We start from the raw sequence: 25,474 nt of genomic DNA, 5'->3' as shown, positions 1-25,474 counted from the left end.
TTAACATCGATGTATTAACATGAATTACTTATGTTTCTATAATAAATAAAACAAAAACTTCCACAAAAAGATGGATAAATCGCCGAAGTTTACTGTGTTTAATTCCGTGGATAAATGTTGCGATAGAAGGTTAGTTTTCACATTATTACGCATGCAAAAGCAGAATGATTTTTATACGGCTAGCCTTTGTTTAAATCAGACTTGTGTCATCTAAAGACCATTAGATACAATAGATTGCAATAAATAATTTAGTGAATCTGCAAATTTATTAAGACATTTGCACACAGAGGAAATCTTTGCAAATCAGTTATCAGCTTTCACAACAGTTCCTTTAAAATATTTAAAGAGTTTCAAACCCATGTAAGCATAAAATATATTTACTAACGACATACTTTATCATAATGATCTCGTGCAGTTGTATTTTTTCTTTATAATTATTTAGAAAAGATAAATCGTTATTAGCAAATGATATTTTGCTAATTTAATAGACCTTTCTTACTTTTCTTGAAAATATATCCTTTGTTCTTCAAAAACAAAAGGTCTGTTACATTAGCGCCAAAAGTTTGCTGCAAATTTGCGGCAAACAAATTTGCATAATTGTTTGCTGCAAAGTCGCCGCAAACTCATTTGCATAAATAGTTTGCCGAAAGAATTATGCAAATTTGATTTATAATTCAACAGGTAAAACTGTACATGTATATATTAGAAACCAAATGCGATTGATAAATGAACTACTTAATGGATTCGCTTAGATACAGCATAAATGAGTCAAAAACTTTAAAATCTCGTTACAACCTGACTTATTATCTTATTATGCATAGCCTTATAGGGTATGGTTTCAATTCTTTTGGGCTAGTGCTAGGTTTGAACAGGAAGGTCTATATAATTTCCCTGGAAACATTTAATAAATTATATGTGACCATTCCAAGGTGCAAGTTTCAAGTTTATTCAGAAGAACATGAACCCTAACCGGGGTGTATGCATACATGTTACACAATTAAATTACACAAGATTGAGCAATACATATAACTACGATTATATGTAACTGGACTTACATTGGTATAAAAATAGTTGGAAGTACAACTCCAGCAGTTTGCTTCATCCACAAGTCCCAAAAAGGGGAGAAATAAGAAATATTAAATGGAATGATTAGATGATAATTGCACCAAAGTCCTGTGGATCATCACAGAACACTAGTCGCAATCCAAAAACCTTAAAATATAGAGACATCTATACATGCAGTACCATATTCAGAGAGACCAAAAACAAAGACAACAAAAAAAATCAAGTGACTTAGCATTTACAAACAAAAGTGTAATAAGAAAGACCCCTGTGATTTCCGGGAATAATACCTGTCATGGGACGGCGGAACAGCATCTAGTGTAGATGTTTAGGGGAGCAGACTCTGTTCTCAGATGAAAAACATGAAATGAGAGAAAATATTTATAAAAGTCGTATTCTTTCAGGTTAATGTGTCATTACTTCGGCATTTGGTAATTTAGTTCGAATACACTCAAAAAACATTTTATCTAAATTAAGCGTTTACCATGTATTAAGTTGATGTAAAGTTTAATAACTTCAAGGTGATTATTTAGGACATGCAGGGGCGGATGTAGTGATACAGTGCTTTAGGGTATAGCGGATTTTAGGGTATAGGGGATAGGTTGATAAATTTTGCATTTAGACTTGAATTATTGTATAAATTTTCATATCATTCTTTTACTGGCATGCAAACAAACATTCTGACATACATTTTAAATATTTGCTTGTTGTGTTATTTTTCATATGTCATCAAATGTAAACGTCCATTCTACAGATAGAGGAGCAACTTGGACAGTAAAAATGTCCCCACATCTGATGTTCCCAAATATAATCACTTTCAGATTTTATTTTATTTAGTTGTTTCATGCCTTTGGAGTACACAAATTAAATATTTTAGTTGACTATCGACAATTTTTCGTTATTTCGTTGATTTTGCAAAGATGGCTGTATATCAGCGACAGATACGTTACACTGTGAATTTTCATTCAAAAAAACTATTTTAATATAACATATAACAATATTTGTGTCGGTTATTTACCTGTCCAGACTAAATACTCTTTATAGTTTAATAAGAAATGAAGTTATTTATATATTATGATTGATAAAATAAATCAAATTGTATGGAAAAACTAATTTAATTTACACAAATATCAATTATCATAAAATGAGGTGAATAGATGTTGTAACGTATCTGTTGTCAAAATTGCCGACACAAAATGTACATGGTCAATATACAAACGATTGACACATATTGAAAAAGGTGACGTTTTGTTCAAGATATATATCATTAACTAATCATTTGAGCATAACAGTTTAGTAATTGTCCAGATATTTAAATTTCAGTACCATGCAATTTAATTTAACCCTAGATTGCCGACATAGATTTTTGATCTCATGTGCATGTGTTACATTTTTTGTGTAAATGTCTGATTTCAAAAATTAGTTATCTCTAGTGGACATTTCAGTGCGATTTTAGACTCTATAAAACATGCCTACTTCATTTTGAAAGCAAAATAATGATAATACCAAAAAGTATAACAAGTTGAACTGTGTTGACATGCATGTTTAAATTGGAGTTGCTCCTCTATCTGTAGAATGGACGTAAAATAAAGCTATCCCCTATAGACTAAATCAGTGTATCAGATATATGTAAAAAACGTCAGTGAATGAGAAGTATTTGATAGAAATTTAAAAAGCTGAATGTTTTTGAAAAGAGATTATATTATTATTCTGATTTATAGTAAAGAAATCTTGGAAAGTATCTGCAAAAATGGTTGAACAAAATTCTGTCTTGAACAATGCTGATGATGGTGCTGCGGCATCACAGGATCTCTCTTCTAGTCAGCAATTCGTTAATGATGATACAACTTTGGCACATGATATTATATCAGCCAATCAGCAGGCAAGAGATAAGCCATGTGAGCAAACCTCAGAGAAGGATGAGTCAATCGTTGTTGAGCAGGAAGTACAGAAAGCACCAGATGGAGGCTGGGGATGGTTCATAGTTGTTGGATCATGTTTGGTTCATGTAATTATGGGTAAATCTTACTATCAGATTTTGGTCATGCAGCCTATGGATTTGTTCCAAACTTTAACTACTGCTCATTTACACTTATTTGTGCTCATTGAGTTCTTCATACATTTTGATTTTCACTGGAAATATTTCTAAAATTTGATTTTCCTATCTTGGTTGCTCAACCAAGATATATAGCATTATTTTAGCATCTACTTTGAGCTGTGTTTGATTGAACATTTTTATGCCCCCGAAGGGAGGCGTATTAGTTTTCAGCTGCCTGTCTGTTCGTTAGTTCGTTCGTTCATTCATTCGTCACAATAATTAACGTTAACTTTTGCATGAAGGCACTTTACTCGCGAACCACTGCACCCAGGAACCTCAAACTTCACATGCTGATAGTACTTATTGAGTACACGACCTTTATGGACTTTGGGGTCACCAGGTCAAAGGTCTAGGTCACCAGGTCAAAGGTCAAGGCGCTGCGGGGGCATTTGTCACCTTTAGTGACAGCTCATGTTATTGATAAATAATCTGACTAAAATTAATAACATTACTATATCTATAATATTCGTATTTTAGAATGTTCAGCAGCACTTAAAAATATTAAAGATAATAATAATAAAACCTTCATTTAATGGACATATCAACATACAGATTTAATAGATATATTGCCTTTACTGATCTGACAATATACGGTTCAAATTAAAGTTATATAAAATGGAGTTGAACCATCATTAGCAATCACCTGTATTTAGCAGCCACATCCCTTTTATAGCAGTCAGTCAGTCAGTATGCTTCCCAAGTTGTCTACCGGTATCTGTTCTTATTTCAGCTGGTCTTAACATTCACCAGTCTTAAGCAGCCAGAATGTATCACTTGCTGGCTTGACAGTGTACGTAACACTTTTTTTGCAGGTGGGTTTGAACGTTCCAATGGAGTTATGTATCTTCAGCTGCTGTCAAAATATGGTCACAGTGCAACTGCAACATCCTGGGTACTGTCTGTCTTCTCCACTCTCAGACTTGCTATGGGTAATTTTTATATGTCAAGATGATTGCATGCCAACAAGAAACAGATATTCTGCTGTCTACTGACTTTTTAGCCAGGCTTTTTTAAAAAGCCTACGAGGTATTGTCATCACTTGATCGTCCGTGTCAGCATCGGCGTTGGTTAAACTTTTTGTTTAGGTCCACCTTTTCTCAAAAACCATAAGGGCAGGCTACAGCTTTGAAACTTTGCACACTTGTTTATCATCATTAGGTGACTATGCAGGTCAAGACCCATAACTCTATCTAACCTACATTTTATCAGAATTATGGCTCTTTTTATACTTAGAAATTCTGAACTGTAACTTTTTTTCTTACATACTGTCCAGCACTTGCAGATGAGCGACGGCAGCCATAGGCAGTGCTCTTGTTTGATATCCTTTCGGCTACCGTAGCAGACTAATGCGTACCATAAAAACAGGGGTCGCTATTACCGCTATCATACACCGACTGACTACCATAGATGCCTAAAACGTACCATCAAAATGGGGGTCCATATTATCGTACAGCGTAGGACTACCGGAAATTTTTCGTTTTTCTTTAAAATTGGGTGGACTTTGAATGCTTTTTATGTTTTGTAGAATTTCATCTGAGGTGTAACCTTTCTATGTATTATTAACAAAACGGTATGAAATCAGTTAAACTAATAAGTTAAGTCATTCATATGACATACTAAATGTTATTACGCAACAAATCACAGGTGTCCACTAAATTTAAAAACAATATCAATCGTCTCGTGCACAATGATGTTCTAAAATCATTGTTATCGCAAACTGTTGATAAGACATTCATTTTCAGGCAATTAAGAGATCATTACTCTCCAAAAATACCAGTAAATTCTGAAGGTTGCTGGTCGCGGTAATTATCAAACTCAGTTTTTAAAACTTAATTAATTACTCATTTCTACCCTACGGTATTTAAAGCTATTTTGCTACGTCTGCATTATGCGGCTTCAGCATTCTAGGAGTCTGAAAACCACAGATCTGCCACTGATGCGTTTTGTAGACTTTTCTTCAATTAATTTCACTGTGGGACTATGGTAATTCTGAACTTTTTCCAGTAAAATACAAATGTGCACTGTGGTAATCGATTGTGATGTGCAATCGCTATTTAGTACATACAATTTTTTTAGACTGAAATAGTGTACATTTATACACTATGGCAGTAATATGTTAAATTGTTATTGCACATGGAACATACATATATACATTGTGGTAATTCTCTAAAGAACGCTTTACCGTTTTTACGACGCAACGGTAATATATATGCACACATCGCTTCTTCCAGTTGCATATTAGACGTGTGTACATTTATTCACTATGGAAGTATTGTACTTTTCAACTTTTAAGCTCAAACTTTATTTAACAATGCATTTAAATTATTTAAAAGTACACACTGGTAATTTTGACTTTGAGCTCTATGCATTATGCATTATACATGTGATGCATAGAGACTCTGGAATGCTTTATAAACGGTACAGTATTCAGTACTCCACATAAGACTTTGCATGCTCATTATATTCATTTATAGTCAGGGTCTGTGGTGTAGGAGATACATTCGTGCACTTGTAATCTCTGAAACCTCTCACTGATGGAGGGTCGTAGGTTTGAGCGCGCCCTGCTACGGTATTTAAAAAAATCTTGATTTTATACCATATCATTTAAATGAAATCAAAGTTACGTAGTAATGACGTTCGATGACGTTCTGTTTCTTTCTCCGGTTTTAGCTTAATGTCAGCTAGTCAGACAGTCATTTCTTTTTTGTCGATTTCCCAGATGATTTTTTATGTGAGAAAGCAGGCAGTTGCTTACGGACATTGGCGTCTAGCACTGGTCTTTCCCAGGAACGAAGGTTAGGTGAACTGCCTGAATAATGTTGAAAATGGCCGTAAATCCGAACAAAAACAAACTAATCATTTATATACTCTGGTTTTTGTGGCAAATTGGCAATTTGTTTCAAGATGTAAAATCGTCATTGCCAGGTTTTGGTAATTAAATCTACCCTATCGACACTATGTGTAGACGGAAATACTTTAAATATTAAAGCATAGTAATTTTATACATTTGCAATATGGTCTGGCGACATCGTCTAACACTCAATCTCCCGATTATGAGGAAGACGTTCTAACCACCGAGCTACGGGCACCAGGCAGTATAAAATCTTTAACTCTAGAATGGAGCCTAATTACTGGAAAGCCCCATAAATTATTCCATTAAAACAGAACAAAGGAATACATTTTTAATTTATTTTATGTTTCTTTTGTCAAAAGCCGGTAATATCTCATATTAATTTCAATGAAACCAGAGCATAATATAATCAGATGTTCTTTTCTAAGTCCGAAAAGAAACAATAAAATTTTCTAAATAAAAGCTCAAAATCATTAAAATTTTAAGTCCTAGAAGTATTAGTATCAACTGTTTCCAAAACCGTACCGGTACATGAAAGTGTTTACGGTGAAATGAGATCTTACAATTCTTCATTATATAAGTAGATAATTGATACTTAAATTGTGACTTTAAAGAAAAGTATCAAAGAAATACAGCTCGCGACTGGGACACGCTCTAATTTACATAATAATATTTTAGTATAAATTTAGTTATTTGAAAATCTGTTTGAAAGTCAATAAGGCACAACAATCTAAGAAAAAGATACTACTAGCTACTATTATAAGTTTTACCAAGAATTGTTAATGGACCTTTTTGAGTTTTGTTTTGGCACTTGCATCAGATACACCACAAAAAAAGAAAACCAAATGATATGTATCAATTTGAATAAACCTGAATAATGTATATTTGACACATTTTCATGATAGTCAATCTTATGGTCCGATCCGCTGACATAACTGGTAGGAGACTAAAAGTAAAATGCAACAAAAAACATTTTCTTTGTATACAAACAACCTTATAACAGAACATAATAAAATCACTACAGTACAGTCAATTCCCTATGAACGGGTATGAGTAAGGAAAATCATATATCAAATGCTACATAACCTGAACAACGTAATTTTGACTAAATTTCATGATAGACAGTCATACATAGACCGATCCGGGGAAAACCGGTAGGAGACTAAAAGTAAAACATTAAAAGCAAACAAAAACATATGAAAGAAAGTAACAAGAATTACCACTAAACGAAGCAAGTTATAAAAGGTATAACGGACGTGGATCTTGCATTACTTACAAATCATCGCAAAAGGTAACATTTTGGTTGAATTTTTACTGTAGTCCGTTTAAACTGAGTTAGAATAAAACAATTTTGTCAACATCTTACGACAATAACCGTCAATCTATATATACATGTATTTTCTGAATATAATCTTAAACAAGATATTAGAAGGCAAAGGGGGTTTAGGGTAATTGGCATTGTTAATGAGGAATAGAAAGACAAAATGTTCAAAATTCAGTCTGATAAACATCATCGGTAGTAGTGTTTAATCATTTAATTTATATGTGTATATATTTAATATGTCCGATTATTATTTTTATACCATATCATTTAAATGAAATCAAAGTTACGTAGTAATGACGTTCGATGACGTTCTGTTTCTTTCTCCGGTTTTAGCTTAATGTCAGCTAGTCAGACAGTCATTTCTTTTTTGTCGATTTCCCAGATGATTTTGATGGCCCTTACGGGGTGTTTCATTTTTTAACATGTACCTTCCTGGGTGATTTTTGCAACGGTCATGTAGCTAAATTGAAGGAAGGGATTTCTTTTTAAAATGTAGTAATAATGAGCAATAATAAAACGTATCAAATTATAACATTTAGTGATTTACAATGGTAATATATACTAAAATAATAAAAGAATACTTAAATACTTCATGCACTTAATTTTAGACACAGTAGGTTAGTTCCTAATTTTTCCAGACGCCGTTTTCTGTTGCCTGAACAATTTTCTCGAATTTCCAATCTCGCTTTCATTGCCATAAGTTTTACGGGCGTTTCCAAATGTGTGGACTTGTCCTGAGCCATCCCAGTTCTGAATGCAACATCAAGATACGGAAGAAAGCATTCCCTGAAAGTATTAATCAAAAGATCACGGGGATAAACACTGAAATTAGATGACAAATATTTTATGTAAGCAAGACATTTTGATTTTCAACTACAGTTATGCACAACTTACCTGGAACTAGCTTTTGTACGTCAGGGCTGGATATCTCGAAACCTTTAATCCTGTACTAAGAATATTAACGTTTTGAGCAGTCGAATGTTTAATGCAATAACAGACTCACCCTCTTATGATATGCTTTTAAGAATGTTTCGAGAAATTGGATCTGGAGGGATAATTTGAGTATATTTTTGGATTTGAGCGACTTGTTATGTTATCAGCAATGACTCAGACCCAGTTTATATATATTGATTTATAAATTGAGTATAAGAAATAACGTTCACTTAACATAGCAAGGACTCAATAACACCATAAATCATTAAAACTACTCATAAGATCAATGTAACTTTATAATAAGAAGGCAAATTGACTTTACGCTGCTTACAACCAAACGATGACGTTGATGACCACCGGTGGTCTTTAGCTTCTTCATACTGCAAAACCGAAAAGCCCTTGTTCCCCCTGATATTGAGATAATTTCATGCGAGTCTGCAAACTATCAGTTAATGCGTTTGTTTTGGTTTCCTAAATCTTGAACGGTAACCTCCAATCAGCTGTTCAGCAACCTGATGTAAATGATTCAATTTTTATTAGCACACCATCATCAGATGGTGGGCTATTAAAATCACTCTGCGTCCGTGGTCCGTCCGTCCGTCATTCCGTCAGTCCGTCCGTTAACAATTTCTCGTTATCGCATCTCCTCAGAAACTACTGGGGGGATTTTGACCAAACTTTGTCAGAATGATGTATTGGTACCCTAGTTGTGTCCCCCTGAAAATCAGACTGGTTCAACAATTTATGAGTGAGTTATGGCCCTTTGTTTATTTCTATATTTTACATAGATTTATATAGGGAAAAACTTTGAAAACCTTCTTATCCAAAACCACAGAGCCTAGGGCTTTGATATTTGGTTTGAAGCATCATCTAGTGGTCCTCTACCAAGATGATTCAAATTATTTCTCTGGGTCAAATATGGCCCCGCCCTGGGGGTCACATAGTTTATAATGACTTATATAGGGAAAAACTTTGAATAACCCCTTGTCCAAAACCACAGGGCCTAGGCTTTGATATTTTGTATGTGACATCATCTAGTGGTCTTCAACTAAGATTGTTCATATTATACCCCTAGGGTCAAATATGGCCCCGCCCTGGGGGTCATATGGTTTACATAGACTTACATAAGGAAAAACTTTGAAAATCTTCTTGTCCAAACCACAAAGCCTAAGGCTTTGATACTTGTAATGTAGCATTATCTAGTGGTTCTCTACCAAGTTTGTTCAAATTATTGCCCTAGGGTCAAAATGGCCCCGCCCCGGGGGTCACATGGTTCATATAGACTTATATAGGGAAAAGCTTTTAAAATGTTCTTGTCAATAACTACAACATTCAAATTTGGACCACATGTATATTTTTGAGTGGCAAGATGAACCTTGACATGAGTTGACCTTGATTATGACCTAGTGACCTACTTTCACATTTCTGTAGCTACAGCCTTCAAATTTGGACCACATGTATATTTTTGAGTGGCAAGATGAACCTTGACATGAGTTGACCTTGATTTTGACCTAGTGACCCACTTTCACATTTCTGTAGCTACAGCCTTCAAATTTGGACCACATGCATAGTTTTTTGCACTGGAAAAAACTTTGACCTTGATTTTGACCTAGTGACCTACTTTCACATTTTTGAAGGTACAGGCGTCAAATTTGGACCATATGCATAGTTCCGTGTTTCAAAATGAAATTTGACATTGATTTTGACCTAGTGACCTACTTTCACATTTCTCAAGCTACAGCCTTTAAATTTGGACCACATGCATAGTTTTGTGTACCGAAATAAAATTTGACCATGATTTTGACCTAGTGACCTACTTTTACATTTCTCAAGCTACAGCCTTCAAAGTTGGACCACTTGCATAGTTTTGTGTACCGAAATGAACTTTGACCTTTACTTTGACCTAGTGACCTACTTTCACATTTTTAAGGTACAGGCTTCAAATTTGGACCACATGCATAGTTTTGTATTCCGAAATAAAATTTGACCATGATTTTGACCTAGTGACCTACTTTTACATTTCTCAAGCTACAGCCTTCAAAGTTGGACCACTTGCATAGTTTTGTGTACCGAAATGAACTTTGACCTTTACATTGACCTAGTGACCTACTTTCACATTTTTAAGGTACAGGCTTCAAATTTAGACCACATGCATAGTTTTGTATTCCGAAATAGAATTTGACCTTGATTATGACCTAGTGACCTACTTTTACATTTCTCAAGCTATAGCCTTCAAATTTGGACCACATGCATAGTTTTGTGTACCAAAATGAACTTTAACCTTTACATTGACCTAGTGACCTACTTTCACATTTTTGAAGGTACAGGCTTCAAATTTGGACCTTGTGCATAGTTTTGTATTCCAAAATAGAATTTGACCTTGATTTTGACCTAGTGACCTACTTTTACATTTTTCAAGCTACAGCCTTCAAATTTGGACCACTTGCATAGTTTTGTGTACCGAAATGAACTTTGACCTTAAGATTGACCTAGTGACCTACTTTCACATTTCTGTAGCTGCAGGCTTCAAATTTAGACCACATGCATAGGATTGTGTACCGAAACAAACTTTGACCTTGACATTGACCTAGTGACCCGCTTTCACATTTCTCAAGCTACAGCTTTCGAATTTGTACCACATGCACAGTGTTGTGTACGGAAATGAAATTTGACCTTGAGCTAGTCAGTATGTCTTGAAATTTGGAACACTCAAAAATGGCACATTGGTGGGCGCCAAGATCACTCTGTGATCTCTTGTTTAAAATAATGTTATAACAATACGCATTTTCATATTATATATTTATAGGATATTTCTTTCATTTGATTTAGATATTACAGGCCTCATCTGGAATTTTTTGGTGCTTAACCCTTGACCTTATGGTTTTGTAGCTATTCATCAGGGCTATGACCGCAGCAAACCATAGGAAATAGGTCCACCACCTAACGCTTGGTCTTTGTATGGTGTAGCTACTTCGGAGGTGATCGTACCTATCCACACCCCCATATACTTGTTGAATTCAACAATAGGAGGTGGACATGGGTATACCGCTTTTTCCATTTTCCTTCAGGATTTACTTGCTTTTTGAGGACTGTCTCCTGTTCTTATAGGAACGGGATTGAAACATATATTCAAGTTGTAGTCTACATGCCTTGAATCCTTCCATACTGTAGCTATCATCTTTTCATCTTTGGTTTGACATGTCATATGTTGTTCTCTGTTCAATGTCCTAACCGGGTCATCTTTCTTTCCGACTGATTTCTGTTGTTTCAAATCATATGGCCAAAATTTCCGCTCTATATTGAAAGACCCAAAAAGACGGGTTGAGCTGGCATGAAACGCCTGTGCCAAAGGGATTGATGTGTTGAATGTGTCTAGAAACATTATATGGTTTCGTTGATACACTGGCTCAACGAGATGTTCAACAACCTCCTCCTTAGTCCTACTTCTTTTTTCCTCTAATATAAACATGAAAATTCCAAAGATACTCAGAAACGGCATCTGCTGACACGAATAATTTAAAGCCTCTCTTTAATAAATACCATTAACTGTATGTTTACTCTGCAAATAAGTACCACAGTAGACGTTTGCAGCAGGAAGAATGAATTTCAATGCAGTACAGCAGTGTAGTTTTACCCGTCCCATTACTCAGGAATTCAGTAGACTTTTGTGAGAAATTTTAAGGCAGTGCCATAGTGTATTTATACACATTATATGAAATTAGGTGCACTTTTACAGTACTGAGAAAGTTGCCCTGCGATAGGATTATACTAGTAATCAAAACTTATCCAGTAGGCATTTTCTATTCCACCGAATACCACAGCAGTTTAATGCAGTACTACGAAACTCAAGACAGTGCCGCAGCGTATTAATACATATTTACATAAAATAGGATGTACTGCCACAGTGATGCAGTGACGGTTTAAATAAATGTTTTACATGCATATAAATACAGTAGTAGACTATTGCAGGAAACAAGAAATTATAAGTTATGCCACAGTGTAGTTATACCAGTAAAAATACAATGGACATAAGTACCATAGTGTAGCAACCGTTTTACATAAAAATTACCGCAGCCTAAAAATGTAGTATATTTTTGGTAATTCCTTCTATTTTCAATTGCGAAAAAATATGATTTTTACCCAAATACTGCATTATGCGCTATGGAAATGAGCACCCCCATTTTTCTGGTACGTATTAATCGTCTCCGGTAGCCCGCCTGCAAAACAGTGGTGGTAATGGAGAACCCCAAAAAGATATTCTGCATTTGGCGGCTGAGGTAGTGCGTCGGTGTACGATAGCGGTAGTCGAAAGGATATGAGGTTGTCTGTAGACTTTATTTAGGATCCTCTGTTGCTGAATGGGTAGGATGGATGACTTCGAAATTGTCAACCATCACTGTTACTGTCCAGCTGACTTACAAAAGTGGTGGTGTACACTGTTGCCTGCCCTTGTCTTACCTCAGAAGGGCACCTGAGGTCTTTCTCTGTTGTTGGAAAAGGAGAAGTTGCAACAAACCTAAACTGTATCATGATGACAGTGACTTAAAGGTTTAGGTCTGTTTTTTTGACTTTCAATATTCTGTGAAAGTTTTGCATATTTTCTGGTCCTTTTGGATCATGGAGTACAATTAGTTTTACTACAATAGAATTCCACTTAAGGATGTACGAGCGTTTTTTTCAGGATATCCGCCATTTTGAAAAATGTTTCTTCGAATATTGCTTTCTAACAAAAGTTTTGCCAAAAATTAATGCTAAATAATTAAAATATGGCTAAAAATGTACCATTTAATCAAATTTATTATGCTTTTTGCGAAAAAAAGTTTTTCACCCTTATTTTTGGCTGGCATTTGCCTAAAATTAACGTAAGATTTACAATGGGGTAGGGGTAGGTAATTTCAAATATCTATTAAAGTAGATCAGGTTTGGTTTTGATATTTTTCTGACTGATATATATAATGTTAAGCTATAAATAAAATAAAAGTTGTCAAGATAGCACTTTATATTATCTAGAAAATATAAATTAAAACAAAAAGAACAAAAAATATCAAAATTCACCACTTTTTAGCAGTTTTTTCTTAATAAATCTCTTAGATGCACGGTGACCCCAACTTTTTTTCTTTCCATTTTGAAGCATTTTTGTGTGTCTTTAATGCTGCAAAATATTTTGAAAATCTTAACGTCAGATTATTTTTTTGTAGATCTAAATACGTTTTTTCCATTGAAAATAATGTGGGTGTGGTAATTATGTCAACATGTAAAAATTAAAGAGATTTGTTAGTGACATTTATGCTTATATAATACTGACATCACCATATATTCATATTAACCTGTAAGACCTGAAATCCCTATAAGATTAAGTAGGATATTATATGTTTTATATAGTACCACCATTTTTCTAATTTTACAAAATTTCAGAAATGCTTAAGCAGTGGGTGAAGAAAATGTCCTATAAAATTAAAACGAGTCCGGTGACCTATGTAAATTTTTCTGCTCTTGTTTGTCTTAGAAACTAATGTTCTTCAATATCACAGGATATGAAAAAATTCTTAACGTTAGAAAAAATTCGCTCGTACCTCCTTAAGCCAGTGCTAGGGATGTGTGAGAGGTGTAGCCTCTTATGAACAGACTCTGATATTGATTTTGCTTGGTTGCGTTCTGTGCTTGCAATGGATCTTTTTATAGAGTTTATTATCTACTACATCTGTTGTTCTCTCTCAAACTCTTATTTCTGTTGGTATCCATTGCCATAGGAGTATGAGAGAAGAGAAGCCAGTTCCCCTTTTAATAATGAGTGTCAAGGAAGTGAGCTACTATTTGTCATAAAACATGACTGCCAGAGCTAAAAAAAGGGAAAACAATTTCAAACGCCATCTCCTCTTAAACCACTGGTCTTATATTTTGAAATAATGTTACAGAATAATTCTTTTAATTAATCTTTAAGCAATCTTTATTTACACCCCCCCCCCCCCCCCCCCCCTCCCAGAAAAAAATGCTTGCCACAGTTGAATCTTTTCTTTTGAAAATCTTCTCTGGTTTTTAAAGTTATATAGGAAAAATGTTACTTGTTAGAACCTGTTTGAACAATTAAAATATCTCTATAGAGCTAGTGAGTAAATGCATGACCATTGGCTCTTTAAGCAGGAGCTCTGCCCCTAGCCTTCTGTGGTCAAAAGATTTATTCTTTATACAGTATGATGAATTAAAACCTTTTGATTGAAGAAAAAACTTCTGTGTTTTTGAAACAAGTAAAAGATGTAGAAATTGAGAGAAGAATAAATGGATGAACTGATTATTTCAGGACCACTTGCTAGTGCCCTATGTAACAGATTTTCTTGTCGGGTTGTGGTGATACTAGGCGCAGCTATCGCATCACTAGGTGTACTGATCTCCGCCTTCGTTCCTGATCTGCCGTACCTGTATCTTACCTATGGAGTACTTGGTGGTAAGTTAGAGCACTGAAAAACTGCTTATTAAAAGTTTCTGAATAGAACAGTGATGAGTATAATGCCTTCCACATGTAGTGTGGGAGATAGATTAATTTGGTGCTGTCGGGCTGTTTGTCTGTCTGTCACAAAGTTTAGTCATGCAACTCCTCCAACACCACTGGATAGATTTACATCAAACTTTACAAGAGTGATCATTGCCAAGCCTAGTTGTGCAGTCTACAGCATATTCTGGTTAGATGAGTTATGGCCCTCGATTTATCAAATTTTGTGATGTTTTGGCCACTTCTCTTACATTATTGGGCAGGTTTTCATCAAACCATCTCTGGAGTGATCAGTGTTAAGCCTCTTTATGTGTATTTTCTGCAGTTTCTGATTCAGTGATTTTCAGCAGAGTTATGGCCCTTGTTTCATCAAATGTTTGATGTTTTGGCAAATTCTCTTACAATATTGGATGGATTTTCACCAAACTTTGCAGGAGTGATCAGTGTCAAGCCTCATTTTGCATATTTTCAGGATGTTCCAGTTAAATGAATTTCAGTTTCAGTGGAGTTATGGCCCATGATTTGTTGTGGTTTTACCTTGACATGGCAACTGCTTCAATACCACCTAGAGGAATTACACTAGACTTCACAAAAATGATCATTGCCGAGCCTAATTGTGCATGTCATGTTATTTAAGCCACTTTTTGTACATAATAGGGCTGATTTCCAACCAGCCTTACTGGAGTGATCAGTGCCAAGTCTTATTATGAATATTATTGGCATGTTCTGGTTCAGTGATTTTCAGGGGAGTTATGGCCCTTTGGCAAATTTTATATTTTGGCAACTTCTCTTACATCATTTGGCAGATCTCCACCAAATCTTACAGAAATTATCTGTGCCAAGCCTTGTTATACATATCATTGGCATGTTCTGTTTCAGTGAGTTTTGGCCCTTGATTTGTAATATTTTGCAGTGTTTACACTACTTGCTGCATACAAATAAGCTTAATTTCACCAAACCTCACAATTGATTAATGTGAAGCGTAGTTGTGCATATTATCATCATATTCTGATGAAATGATTTTCAGTGGAGTCATCAGGCGATCAAGTTGATTGGATATTTTTTTGTCAACTTTTTTTTCCAGAAGTTTTAGTTTTACTTGAAAAATGGCAGGCTTTTATAAAAATACACCTGTAGTCCATCTTAAATATATATATGTTATTTTTGTATTTCAAGTTCAACAACTGTGAAATCATGAATTGTAGTGGGTGACTAATTTTCATGGTGCATCAATCCATAAAATTTAATCCCAACTATGAAATAAAATGCCTGTTTTTTTTTTTCACCTTCAAAAGCTGGAATCCACAAATTTCTAACCACAAAATTACATGCCAGTGAAAATAATTTTTTTTCACATTGAATTTAATCTACCATTTCTACACCATTTCAGGAGTGGGAAGAGCTTTTACCTACACCCCAAGCTTGATCATTGTTGGCTATTACTTCAACAAGAGGCGAGGTATAGCGGTGGGTCTCTCTACCTCTGGTGTTGGCTTTGGAAGTTTCCTGTTTCCACCAGTTATTGAGATACTGTTCAACTATTACGGGTTTATGGGGTCATTAATTATACTGTCAGCGGTAATGAGTAATTTCTTCATATCTGGTGCTCTTTTCAGACCGTTAGATCTTCACAGGAAACTCATGGAACATGACAGGTGCGTAAATTTTGATGTCTTACGACAGTCTTAATTTTCTGTTGTACATAATTATATTCATTTCATGACATGGAAAATTTTCATTAAAATTTAAGCTGAATTATTTATACATTGAAATGTTATCAAGGTGCCTTTGCAAAAAATGTAGATTAGATTGCTGACTTTGAATCGGCTTCCCTTCTCAATTTCTAGTTTGGTTCCAACCTTGCTTACCTTCATTTCTACAAGAAAAACAACAATGAAAATTCTAAAAGATGGCTCTGTGTATAGAAAAAGTTCCCACAAAATGGTTTTGATTAACATAATTATTATGCATAGAATAATGAAAAAATTTATTCACTAGACAGCTTATTGGCATGCTGGATAGCATTTCAAGCTGCTTGTTTTGGTATCATTTCTCAGCCAGTTGAGCAATTAGAGGTGGTTAATCAGATTTTGGTCAACTAATCAATTTGTTCAAAAGCTGATCATTTACAGTTATTTGTGTTCACCTAGTTCTTAACACCCGTCAGATTTTCATCTAAAGTATTTTTAAAATTTGGGGCCTCCGTGGTCGAGTGGTTAGAGTCGTTGACTTCAAACCATTTGCCCCTCATCGATGTGGGTTCGAAACCTCATTTGGGGCATAGAATTCTTCACGTGAGGAAGCCATCCAGCTGGCTTACGGAAGGTCGGTGGTTCTACCCAGGTGCCCGCTCGTGATGAAATAGCGCACGGAGGGGCACCTGGGGTCTTCCTCCACCATTAAAGCTGGAAAGTCGCCATATGACCTAAAATTGTGTCGGTGCGACGTTAAACCCAACAAAATAAATAAATAAATAAATTTTTAAAATTTGATTTTCCTATCCTGGTTGCCCAACCAAGATAGTGTTATTTTAGCATAAGTATAAAGTAAATAATCCTATTATTAAAATGTTGCTCAAATGTGATTGGCCACGTTTAAGATAGAAATTGTTACTTAACCATAGCTGCTGGTTTTGCTAAAAATGCAAATTACTATTTTTGACTTTTGCTCACAAGTAAAATGTTACCAAAGTAACTGTGCAAAATGATTTACAGGCAAAAAGACATGACTAGAGGGGAACCAGCTGAACACCTACTGACTCCCGTTACCATGACAACAAGAACACAAAATCTATTGCCATCGCAGTCAGCAGCAAAAATGTCTTCATCTATGGAGTTAACTGCAAACGTGAAAATAGAATCCAAGAAAACTTCTTTATTTCAAAGAAAATTTTCTCAAGTGAAGTTAGCTATAAAAGGATCAGATAAAGCTGAAGACAAGAAGGAAAATAAAAAGCCTCTCTTAGATATATCTCTCTTTAGAAATTTTGCATTTAGTGCACTGTGTATACAATTGTTTTTGTTTACGATTTCGTTCAACTCGACATTTGTATTTTTACCTGCCCTTGCAGAGGAACGGGGAGTGGATCGATTGGAAGGTGCATATTTAATTTCTATATTAGGGATATTTGATGGTATATCAAGGATAGTAATGTCCTCAGTGCTAGATTTAAAACGTGTGAAACCCTATAGGTTGATAATATATAATTGTGTTATGTTCTTTGTGGCAGTTGTGTCCCTTGTCATGCCATCTATGTCAAAGTTTTGGCATTTTGCTTTAACCAGTGGATTTTATGGTGTACTATCAGGGACATACATTTCCCAGAAGTCAGTGGTTGTGGTGGATATTCTAGGAGTGGAGAATTTATCCAGCTCGTTTGGACTGCTTCTCATGTTTCAAGGTCTCAGTGGACTGGTTGGCCCTACTGTGGGAGGTAAGCTGACTTCCTACCAGTCAAGAGTTCTTTGTTTTATATATAATTGTAGAAAGGTTGTACATTTGTTGTGTCAGTTTAAATTGGCACTGCTGTATGGAACTGAAAGTTATTTTGTAATCATTAGATATTAAATAAAACCAGCAGTGAATAGAGTTTGTGTATTGTCAAGATATGAGCTGACACTTTTATGAAAGGCAGTCCTTTCAGAATTACAGTTTGTCGTGAATGGATAAAAAAGAAAATTTTGCAGATTGTGAGGCATTCACAAAAATTAGGTCTCCCCAGGTATAAATGGTTTCACAGTTAAGATATATGTTTGCAATTTTCAGGTCTGTTTAAAGACTTCCTGGGCACATATGACATGGCATTCTATTTTGGTTCAATTGGTATTGTCCTAGGAGGTATTACTATGGCTGCTGGGAATGTATGGCTTCATAAACAGAAAAAACAGAGAGAGAAACTACAAATGCAGGAAAATGATGGAACATACTAACAGTCTTTTATGCTTAAATAAAGGGAGACAATCCTGAGTTACAAATGATCTTGACATTTTTTAGCTCACCTGTCACAAAGTGACAAGGTGAGCTTTAGTGATCGCGTGGCGTCCGTCGTCCGTGCGTGCGTGCGTGCGTGCGTAAACTTTTGCTTGTGACCACTCTAGAGGTCACATTTTTCATGGGATCTTTATGAAAGTTGGTCAGAATGTTCATCTTGATGATATCTAGGTCAAGTTCGAAACTGGGTCACGTGGGGTTAAAAACTAGGTCAGTAGGTCTAAAAATAGAAAAACCTTGTGACCTCTCTAGAGGCCATATTTCTCAATGGATCGTCATGAAAATTGGTGAGAATGTTCACCTTGATGATATCTAGGTCAAGTTTGAAACTGGGTCACATGCGGTCAAAATCTAGGTCAGTAGGTCTAAAAATAGAAAAACCTTGTGACCTCTCTAGAGGCCATATTTTTCATGGGATCTTTATGAAAATTAGTCAGATTGTTCACCTTGATGATATCTAGGTCAAGTTTGAAACTGGGTCACGTGCGGTTAATAACTAGGTCAGTAGGTCTAAAAATAGAAAAACCTTGTGACCTCTCTAGAGGCCATATTTTTCAAGAGATCTTCATGAAAATTGATTAGAATGTTCATCTTGATGATATCTAGGTCAAGTTCGAAACTGGGTCACGTGCAGTCAAAAACTAGGTCAGTAGGTCTAAAAATAGAAAAACCTTGTGACCTCTCTAGAGGCCATATTTCTCAATGGGTCTTCATGAAAATTGGTGAGAGTGTTCAACTTGATGATATCTAGGTCAAATTCAAAACTGGGTCAGGTGCGGTCAAAAACTAGGTCAGTAGGTCTAAAAATAGAAAAACCTTGTGACCTCCCTAGAAGCCATATTTTTCAATGGATCTTCATGAAAATTAGTGAGGATGTTCACCTTGATGATATCTAGGTCAAATTCGAAACTGGGTCATGTGCGGTCAAAAACTAGGTCAGTAGGTCTAAAAATAGAAAAACCTTGTGACCTCTCTAGAGGCCATAGTTTTCATGAGATCTTCATGAAAATTGGTGAGAATGTTCACCTTGATGATATCTAGGTCAAGTTCAAAAGTGGGTCACGTGCCTTCAAAAACTATGTCATTAGGTCAAATAATAGAAAAACCTTGTGACCTCTCTAGAAGTCATATTTTTCAATGGATCTTCATGAAAATTGGTCGGAATTTTTTATCTTGATGATATCTAGGTCACATATGCTCAAAAACTAGGTCACTATGTCAAATAATAGAAATAACAACGTCATACTCAGTTCAAAACTGGGTCATGTGGGGATAGGTGAGCGATTCAGGACCATCATGGTCCTCTTGTTTATGAAGTATACGAACATGTTAAAATCTCTTATAGCGCACACCTGCCATAATGATATACATGACAGTAAGCACACTGTATCTCATATGATATTTTTGTTTGAATTATAATGAAATTGAAAAAAAAAATGAATTGTTAAATATTGTGCATTTTAATTTTTTGTAAGACTGATATTTGTATTTATTACATGACTGCATATACTGCCATTCAGTAGTATGGGTTATATGACGGGTTTATATTCAGCATATGTTTACTGGGCTAAAATGTCAACAATTTTTAAAAAATCAATTTCTGATTTCATTTAATAAAACACTTATTGAATGGTGTAATGGTCAATTTTCTAAGCTGTTGGCCTTGGGACGTTTAAACCTATGGCAGTAAGTTTGAAAATTAACCATCAAGACTTCTTTTAGTAAGACTGTTATATATATTGTTAAATATGTATATATTACAAGCTTAACCTACATCCAAAATTGATGTATGTAAAATACATTTATGTCAATGTCTAATCATTGAACAAGAATGAACAATGTGCTCATCAGCTTTCAAGGGAGACATCAGGTATATATAAGATTTTAAATTTGTGCTCTTCAAGAGAAGATTGAAGAAAGTAGGAATGACTTGCCAAAATATTCCTAGTCTTTTCCTAGTCGTAATAAAATGTAAGAAAGATCTTGGTGAAGTTTGCATGACAGAAACAATTTTTGTTTTACATATCATTGATACTAACAAAATTACACTTAAGCATATTTGTATTTACATAGTTTATTGTTGTGTGTGAGGGTGCTAACATCTCATTGATCTCATAAGTATAATGATAATACCGGTATGTATTTTTACTACGCACTAATAGGAAACCTTTTTTTTAAAACAACATTAATGTCATAAATAGCCTGACATAAGGTGTCTGCCATTTCTTATGTTTAAGGGCTGAGGGGGTATATGAAATTTCAATAACCTTGATATAGTATAATTAAAACAAAATTAAACCAAAGAAAAAGGCGTTTTTCTTCAAGCATGTTTTATTTTTTCATTTTTACATTCTTCACTATGTCGTATTCTACATCCGATCCCCGGCCGCGTCATACCAAAGACGTAAAAAATGGTACTAGCAGCTTCCTCGCTTGGCGCTCAGCATTAAGGGGCTAGTGCTAGGACTGGTCAGCCAGTTGTCAGTATAATGTGACTGGGTGGGGTATCATGCCACGTGTCTACGGCGTGATATTCCAGTGAGGCAGCACTATAAAGTTGGGCATTGTGCTCACTGCTACAAGTAGACACCGTCGTTTATATGACTGAAAAATTGTTGAAAAAGACGTTAAACCCGAACACACACACACATATTCTACATTTTGTAACAAAACTACACAGTTTTATGAAAACATAATATTACCATTTTATACAATTTAAAATTGACATGAAGGTGGAAATGGTTGGAGTGGGGAGAGGCACTCCACTTAAAATTTGATAGCAATATTTACACTGTTAATTTCCCACAGGAAAAATTGCTAGACACTAATAAACAGTGTCTGACATCTGTTTCTCAGATCTGAAATTTTCTCGGGGTACATGCGGGTCATAGACTAGACATATTTTTGTAGATTTCTTCACTTTACAGAATGTAATATCAATTTTAGTTTATGCTTTTTCAATATTTATATGTTAGTGCTTGCATGTAGTTTGCCGATAATAGTCATCTTAGTTATTTTCTTGTTAATATACTACAAGTTTTGCTTTTAAATTATGAAGGTAAGCATTTTTATGTTGGCCATATTTAAAATATGTTTATGTAAACCTCATTTTAATGTGTTCATGTGTTATTGTATTCTTAACGTTTTAGTGAAGTTCATAGCTGAATACTGTAAAAACAGAAATTTTTGTGAGGGTTTAATTTTTGCTATATTTGCAAGGCCCTACATCTCGCGAAAACTAATCCTTGTGTAAATATTCACAATTGGTATAATTCAAATTAATGAAGGATACCATTTTTACAATTTTCCGAATATTAAACCTCGTGGACATAATCAAAATTACGAATTTGTGAAATTTTGACCCAGTGAAAAAATGTGCTTTTACAGTAGTGCTGTTATGGTTATGCTGTTTACATTGTCTTTCATTTATCTACATTTACAGAAAATAGTATGAGTTGCACCATGAAAAAACCAACACAGTGCATTTGCAATGAGCATGGATCAAGACCAGCCTGCGCATCTGTGCAGTCTGGTCAGGATCCATGCTGTTCGCTAACGGTTTCTCTAATTGCAATAGGGTTTGAAAGCGAACAGTATGGATCCATGCTGGTCGCGAATGCACTATGTTGGTTTTCTCATGGTGCGCCACAATTACTGTCTTTGCATTTACATAATTATGTTTGAAATTCATAAATTTATATTGGATATATTAATAATAATGATTTATTTTTTGTCTTTAGCCTTTTTAGAACACTGATATATATGGGTTGTAAAGGTTGCTGATTTCAAATCACTTGTCTCTTGCCGATATTGGTTTGAGTCTCACTTTGGGCATAGAATTTTCATGTGAAGAACCCATAAACCGGCTTAGAAAAGGCTGGTGGTACTGCCGAGGTGTCAGCCCGTGAGGAAATAATGCAGGAAGGGGCACCTGGGAATTTCTTCCACTGGAAAGCTTTAAAGTAATGCCAAATGACCTATAATTGTGTTGATAGGGTGTTAAACCCAACAAAAGAAATAAACAAAGGACACTGATATATCAGATTTTGTTATTTCTTACATTTTAATGGACTATTTTTGCACTATCATTACACATATACATGTAAATTTACAGTCAGAAATTTTAAATTTACAGTCAGAAGTTCTTATTCAGGAAATATATACTGTTTTTGCATTTACTTGTTTGTAATTAATATCAGATACTGGTAAACCCGAACAGAAAATGAGGTTTTTTATCTGTAACTTTTTTATTTGTTGTCAGTTGTTGGTATCAAAATAAAGCTTAACATTTGCTGAAAACATTACATAAATCAAATTTATATTTAGTAAGCAAACTCACATGAAGTGAGGCCCTGAAAGGGGTATGTAAAATGGTGACTGTACGAACGTTGACTGATGATAAATTCGACCACTTTTGTCATTTACAAAATTTTCCTCATTATATTGAAACTTTCCCAAAAATGCTGCAACAGTCATTCCTGATCAAATAATGAAAAGTGACCAAATGTCAGGCCTTGATGTGTTGACAGTGAGCATGCGTAAAAAACACCCTCTTCCCCAGTAATTTTGGATAAATATTTTGTTATACAGATAAATGTAAGTCATTTATTTATACAGAATATTTACCAATTTTGTTTTTGTTTATGCCAGTTGGTGTTGTAAGTGGTTGCTATTAGATGGTGTGTTCAATTTTATAAATAACTGATTGCAATCGAATAATTCCAAGGTGGTCGACTTTATCATCTGTCCGGGTTTATCATCAGTACCAGTATATTAATCAGAGTTTGTTTTTTTCTTTGTCTTAAGATTTATTGGAACACAAATGTCTCAGTTTTTATTATTATACATTTTGATGGACTAGTTTCGCACTAACATTGCACAAATATGTTTAAAGTTTAAAGTCAGAATATTTTTATTTAAGTCAAAAATACTAGTACCTATGTAGAATTTCCATATTGCAGTTATCTTTTATTTTGATCAGTATCTTAAAGGTTCAAAGTAGAATTTTTGTGTGCAACAAAAAGGTACCTGTAACAAATTACTTTTGAAATACTTTGTTACCATGTCATATCTTCAGATGTATATTAAGTGTGACTTGTTAATCATAGTGCTGATACTGATATTACTGTTTTAATATCTACATATGAATTTGTTCAATATGTGATCAAATTACACTGTGTTTGTTAAGATGATATACAAGAGATTTCTTAGCTGGAATAAAACTGTGAAACATCGAGCATGTACATTTTTAGCTGGACCATACAAAATATATGGTAAGCTATCCTTCTCAAATTTGTGTTGTCATCTTGTGTCCATTATACTGGTTAGAGTTTTGATGGGACCATAACTGTGGTACCAGTATTTCAAGAAGTACTGTATGGATACCTATAATCATATAGCAAACATTTCACCCTTTGTCACCAACCTTAAGATAGGATGTATCCTACCCACTCTGGGAGAGATATGTTCCGATGTAAATTGAGTCTCAAAAATAAAAAGAGACAATATTTTAACAATAAAATGTGATGATATGGTTGATTCAATTATTATATGGAGGCCTCCGTAGCCACGTGGTTAAAGTCACTGACTTCAAATCACTTGCCACTTTCTGGTGTGGTTCCGAGCCTCACTTCGAGGGTTCAACGCAATTGGACTCTTCATGTGAGGAAGCTATCAAGCTGGCTCACGGAAGGTCTTGGTTCTACCCAGGTGTCCGCTCGCGATGACATAATGCTCAGAGGTGCACCTGGGGTCTTCCTCTACCATCAAAGCTGGAAACTTGCCATATGACCTATGATTGTGTTGGTTCAATGTTAAACCCAACTAAAACAAAAACAAAACAAAAAGCAATTATTACAGGTAAAAAAAGCATTGATTTTCATCAGTAAAAAGGGGAGTTTGAAGTGAGATAGTTATATCAGCTATTATTAGCAATTTGGAAAATCAAACAAACTAATAACAAATGAAATTATAAACTCCACACAAATGTTACAGTCTCACAATGATAAGAGATAATATGTGACAGTATCTCACATAAAGAATTACGGAGTCTCAACATTAAAATTGTCATTTGAAATGGTAGAAAATTGTATTTGCGACTCAAAACCATTTCTAGGGCACTTGCATAACTGGTTTGATGATGTGTGAGTATGAAACAACATTTTTATCAGCACAACAATGTTCGCAATCTGAACTGATGTTCTACATACAGTAATAGACTTATGCATGCTCGATAAAAAGTCTTTGTAATGGGTGCTTTAAATTACATACATAGCTATTTAGTTTCAGCATTAATTAGATCAATTTATGATAAAAACAAATAATTATCTTCAGTGGTTCATTATTCTCGCTTATGATTCCCAAGTTGAATGAACCTCTGATGGATGAGAATTGCTTTTATTTGAAATACCATGAACTACTGAAAGCATTGTGGACTGAAACATTACTTTTACATTCAGTTTTTAAGTGTATAATGCATTTCTATGTTTAATTTTTGCTTTATAAAGTGGGCAAAGAACCTAAAACAAAAAAATGTTTAAGGTTTCGATTTTTGGAAGAACGGTTTTGTGATCAATTTTGTGTGCTTTTTAGCTCGACTTTTAGCACTCACCCTAGCATCAGCATTGGTTAAAGTTTTTGATAAAGTCAAATATCTCTGTTACTATCAAAGCTATTCACTTGAAACTTAAACTACTTAATATTTACTATCAAATTCTACAACAGGAGAAA

The 25,474-nt window shown here is 34.7% G+C and overlaps 1 protein-coding gene across 1 annotated transcript; it reads left to right on the top strand.

Moving 5' to 3' along the window:
* The first annotated feature begins 1,404 nt into the window (after positions 1–1,404).
* Positions 1,405–23,979, top strand: LOC123551275 (monocarboxylate transporter 4-like). The gene is made up of 8 exons (XM_053525028.1): positions 1,405–1,466; positions 2,784–3,080; positions 3,973–4,089; positions 14,567–14,710; positions 16,146–16,410; positions 17,470–18,188; positions 18,521–18,747; positions 20,058–23,979. Exons 1-7 carry the CDS (start codon positions 1,430–1,432, stop codon positions 18,682–18,684), a joined length of 1,743 nt encoding a protein of 580 aa, XP_053381003.1. The 5' UTR covers positions 1,405–1,429; the 3' UTR covers positions 18,685–18,747; positions 20,058–23,979.
* The last annotated feature ends 1,495 nt before the right edge of the window (positions 23,980–25,474 follow it).

This window comes from Mercenaria mercenaria, chromosome 15 (assembly GCF_021730395.1).
Source record: "Mercenaria mercenaria strain notata chromosome 15, MADL_Memer_1, whole genome shotgun sequence".
NCBI lineage: Eukaryota > Metazoa > Mollusca > Bivalvia > Venerida > Veneridae > Mercenaria > Mercenaria mercenaria.
This window is presented reverse-complemented; position numbering and strand designations above follow the sequence as displayed.

What these genes read in the sequence shown, in the direction of transcription:
- LOC123551275 (XM_053525028.1), top strand. Translation starts at nt 1,430, where the DNA reads ATGAGAGAAAATATTTATAAAAGTCGTATTCTTTCAG. An exon ending in TAAAAGTCGTATTCTTTCAG is followed by an intron (nt 1,467 to 2,783) that starts GTTAATGTGTCA and finishes TCTGATTTATAG; the next exon opens with TAAAGAAATCTTGGAAAGTA. An exon ending in TACCTATGGAGTACTTGGTG is followed by an intron (nt 14,711 to 16,145) that starts GTAAGTTAGAGC and finishes ACACCATTTCAG; the next exon opens with GAGTGGGAAGAGCTTTTACC.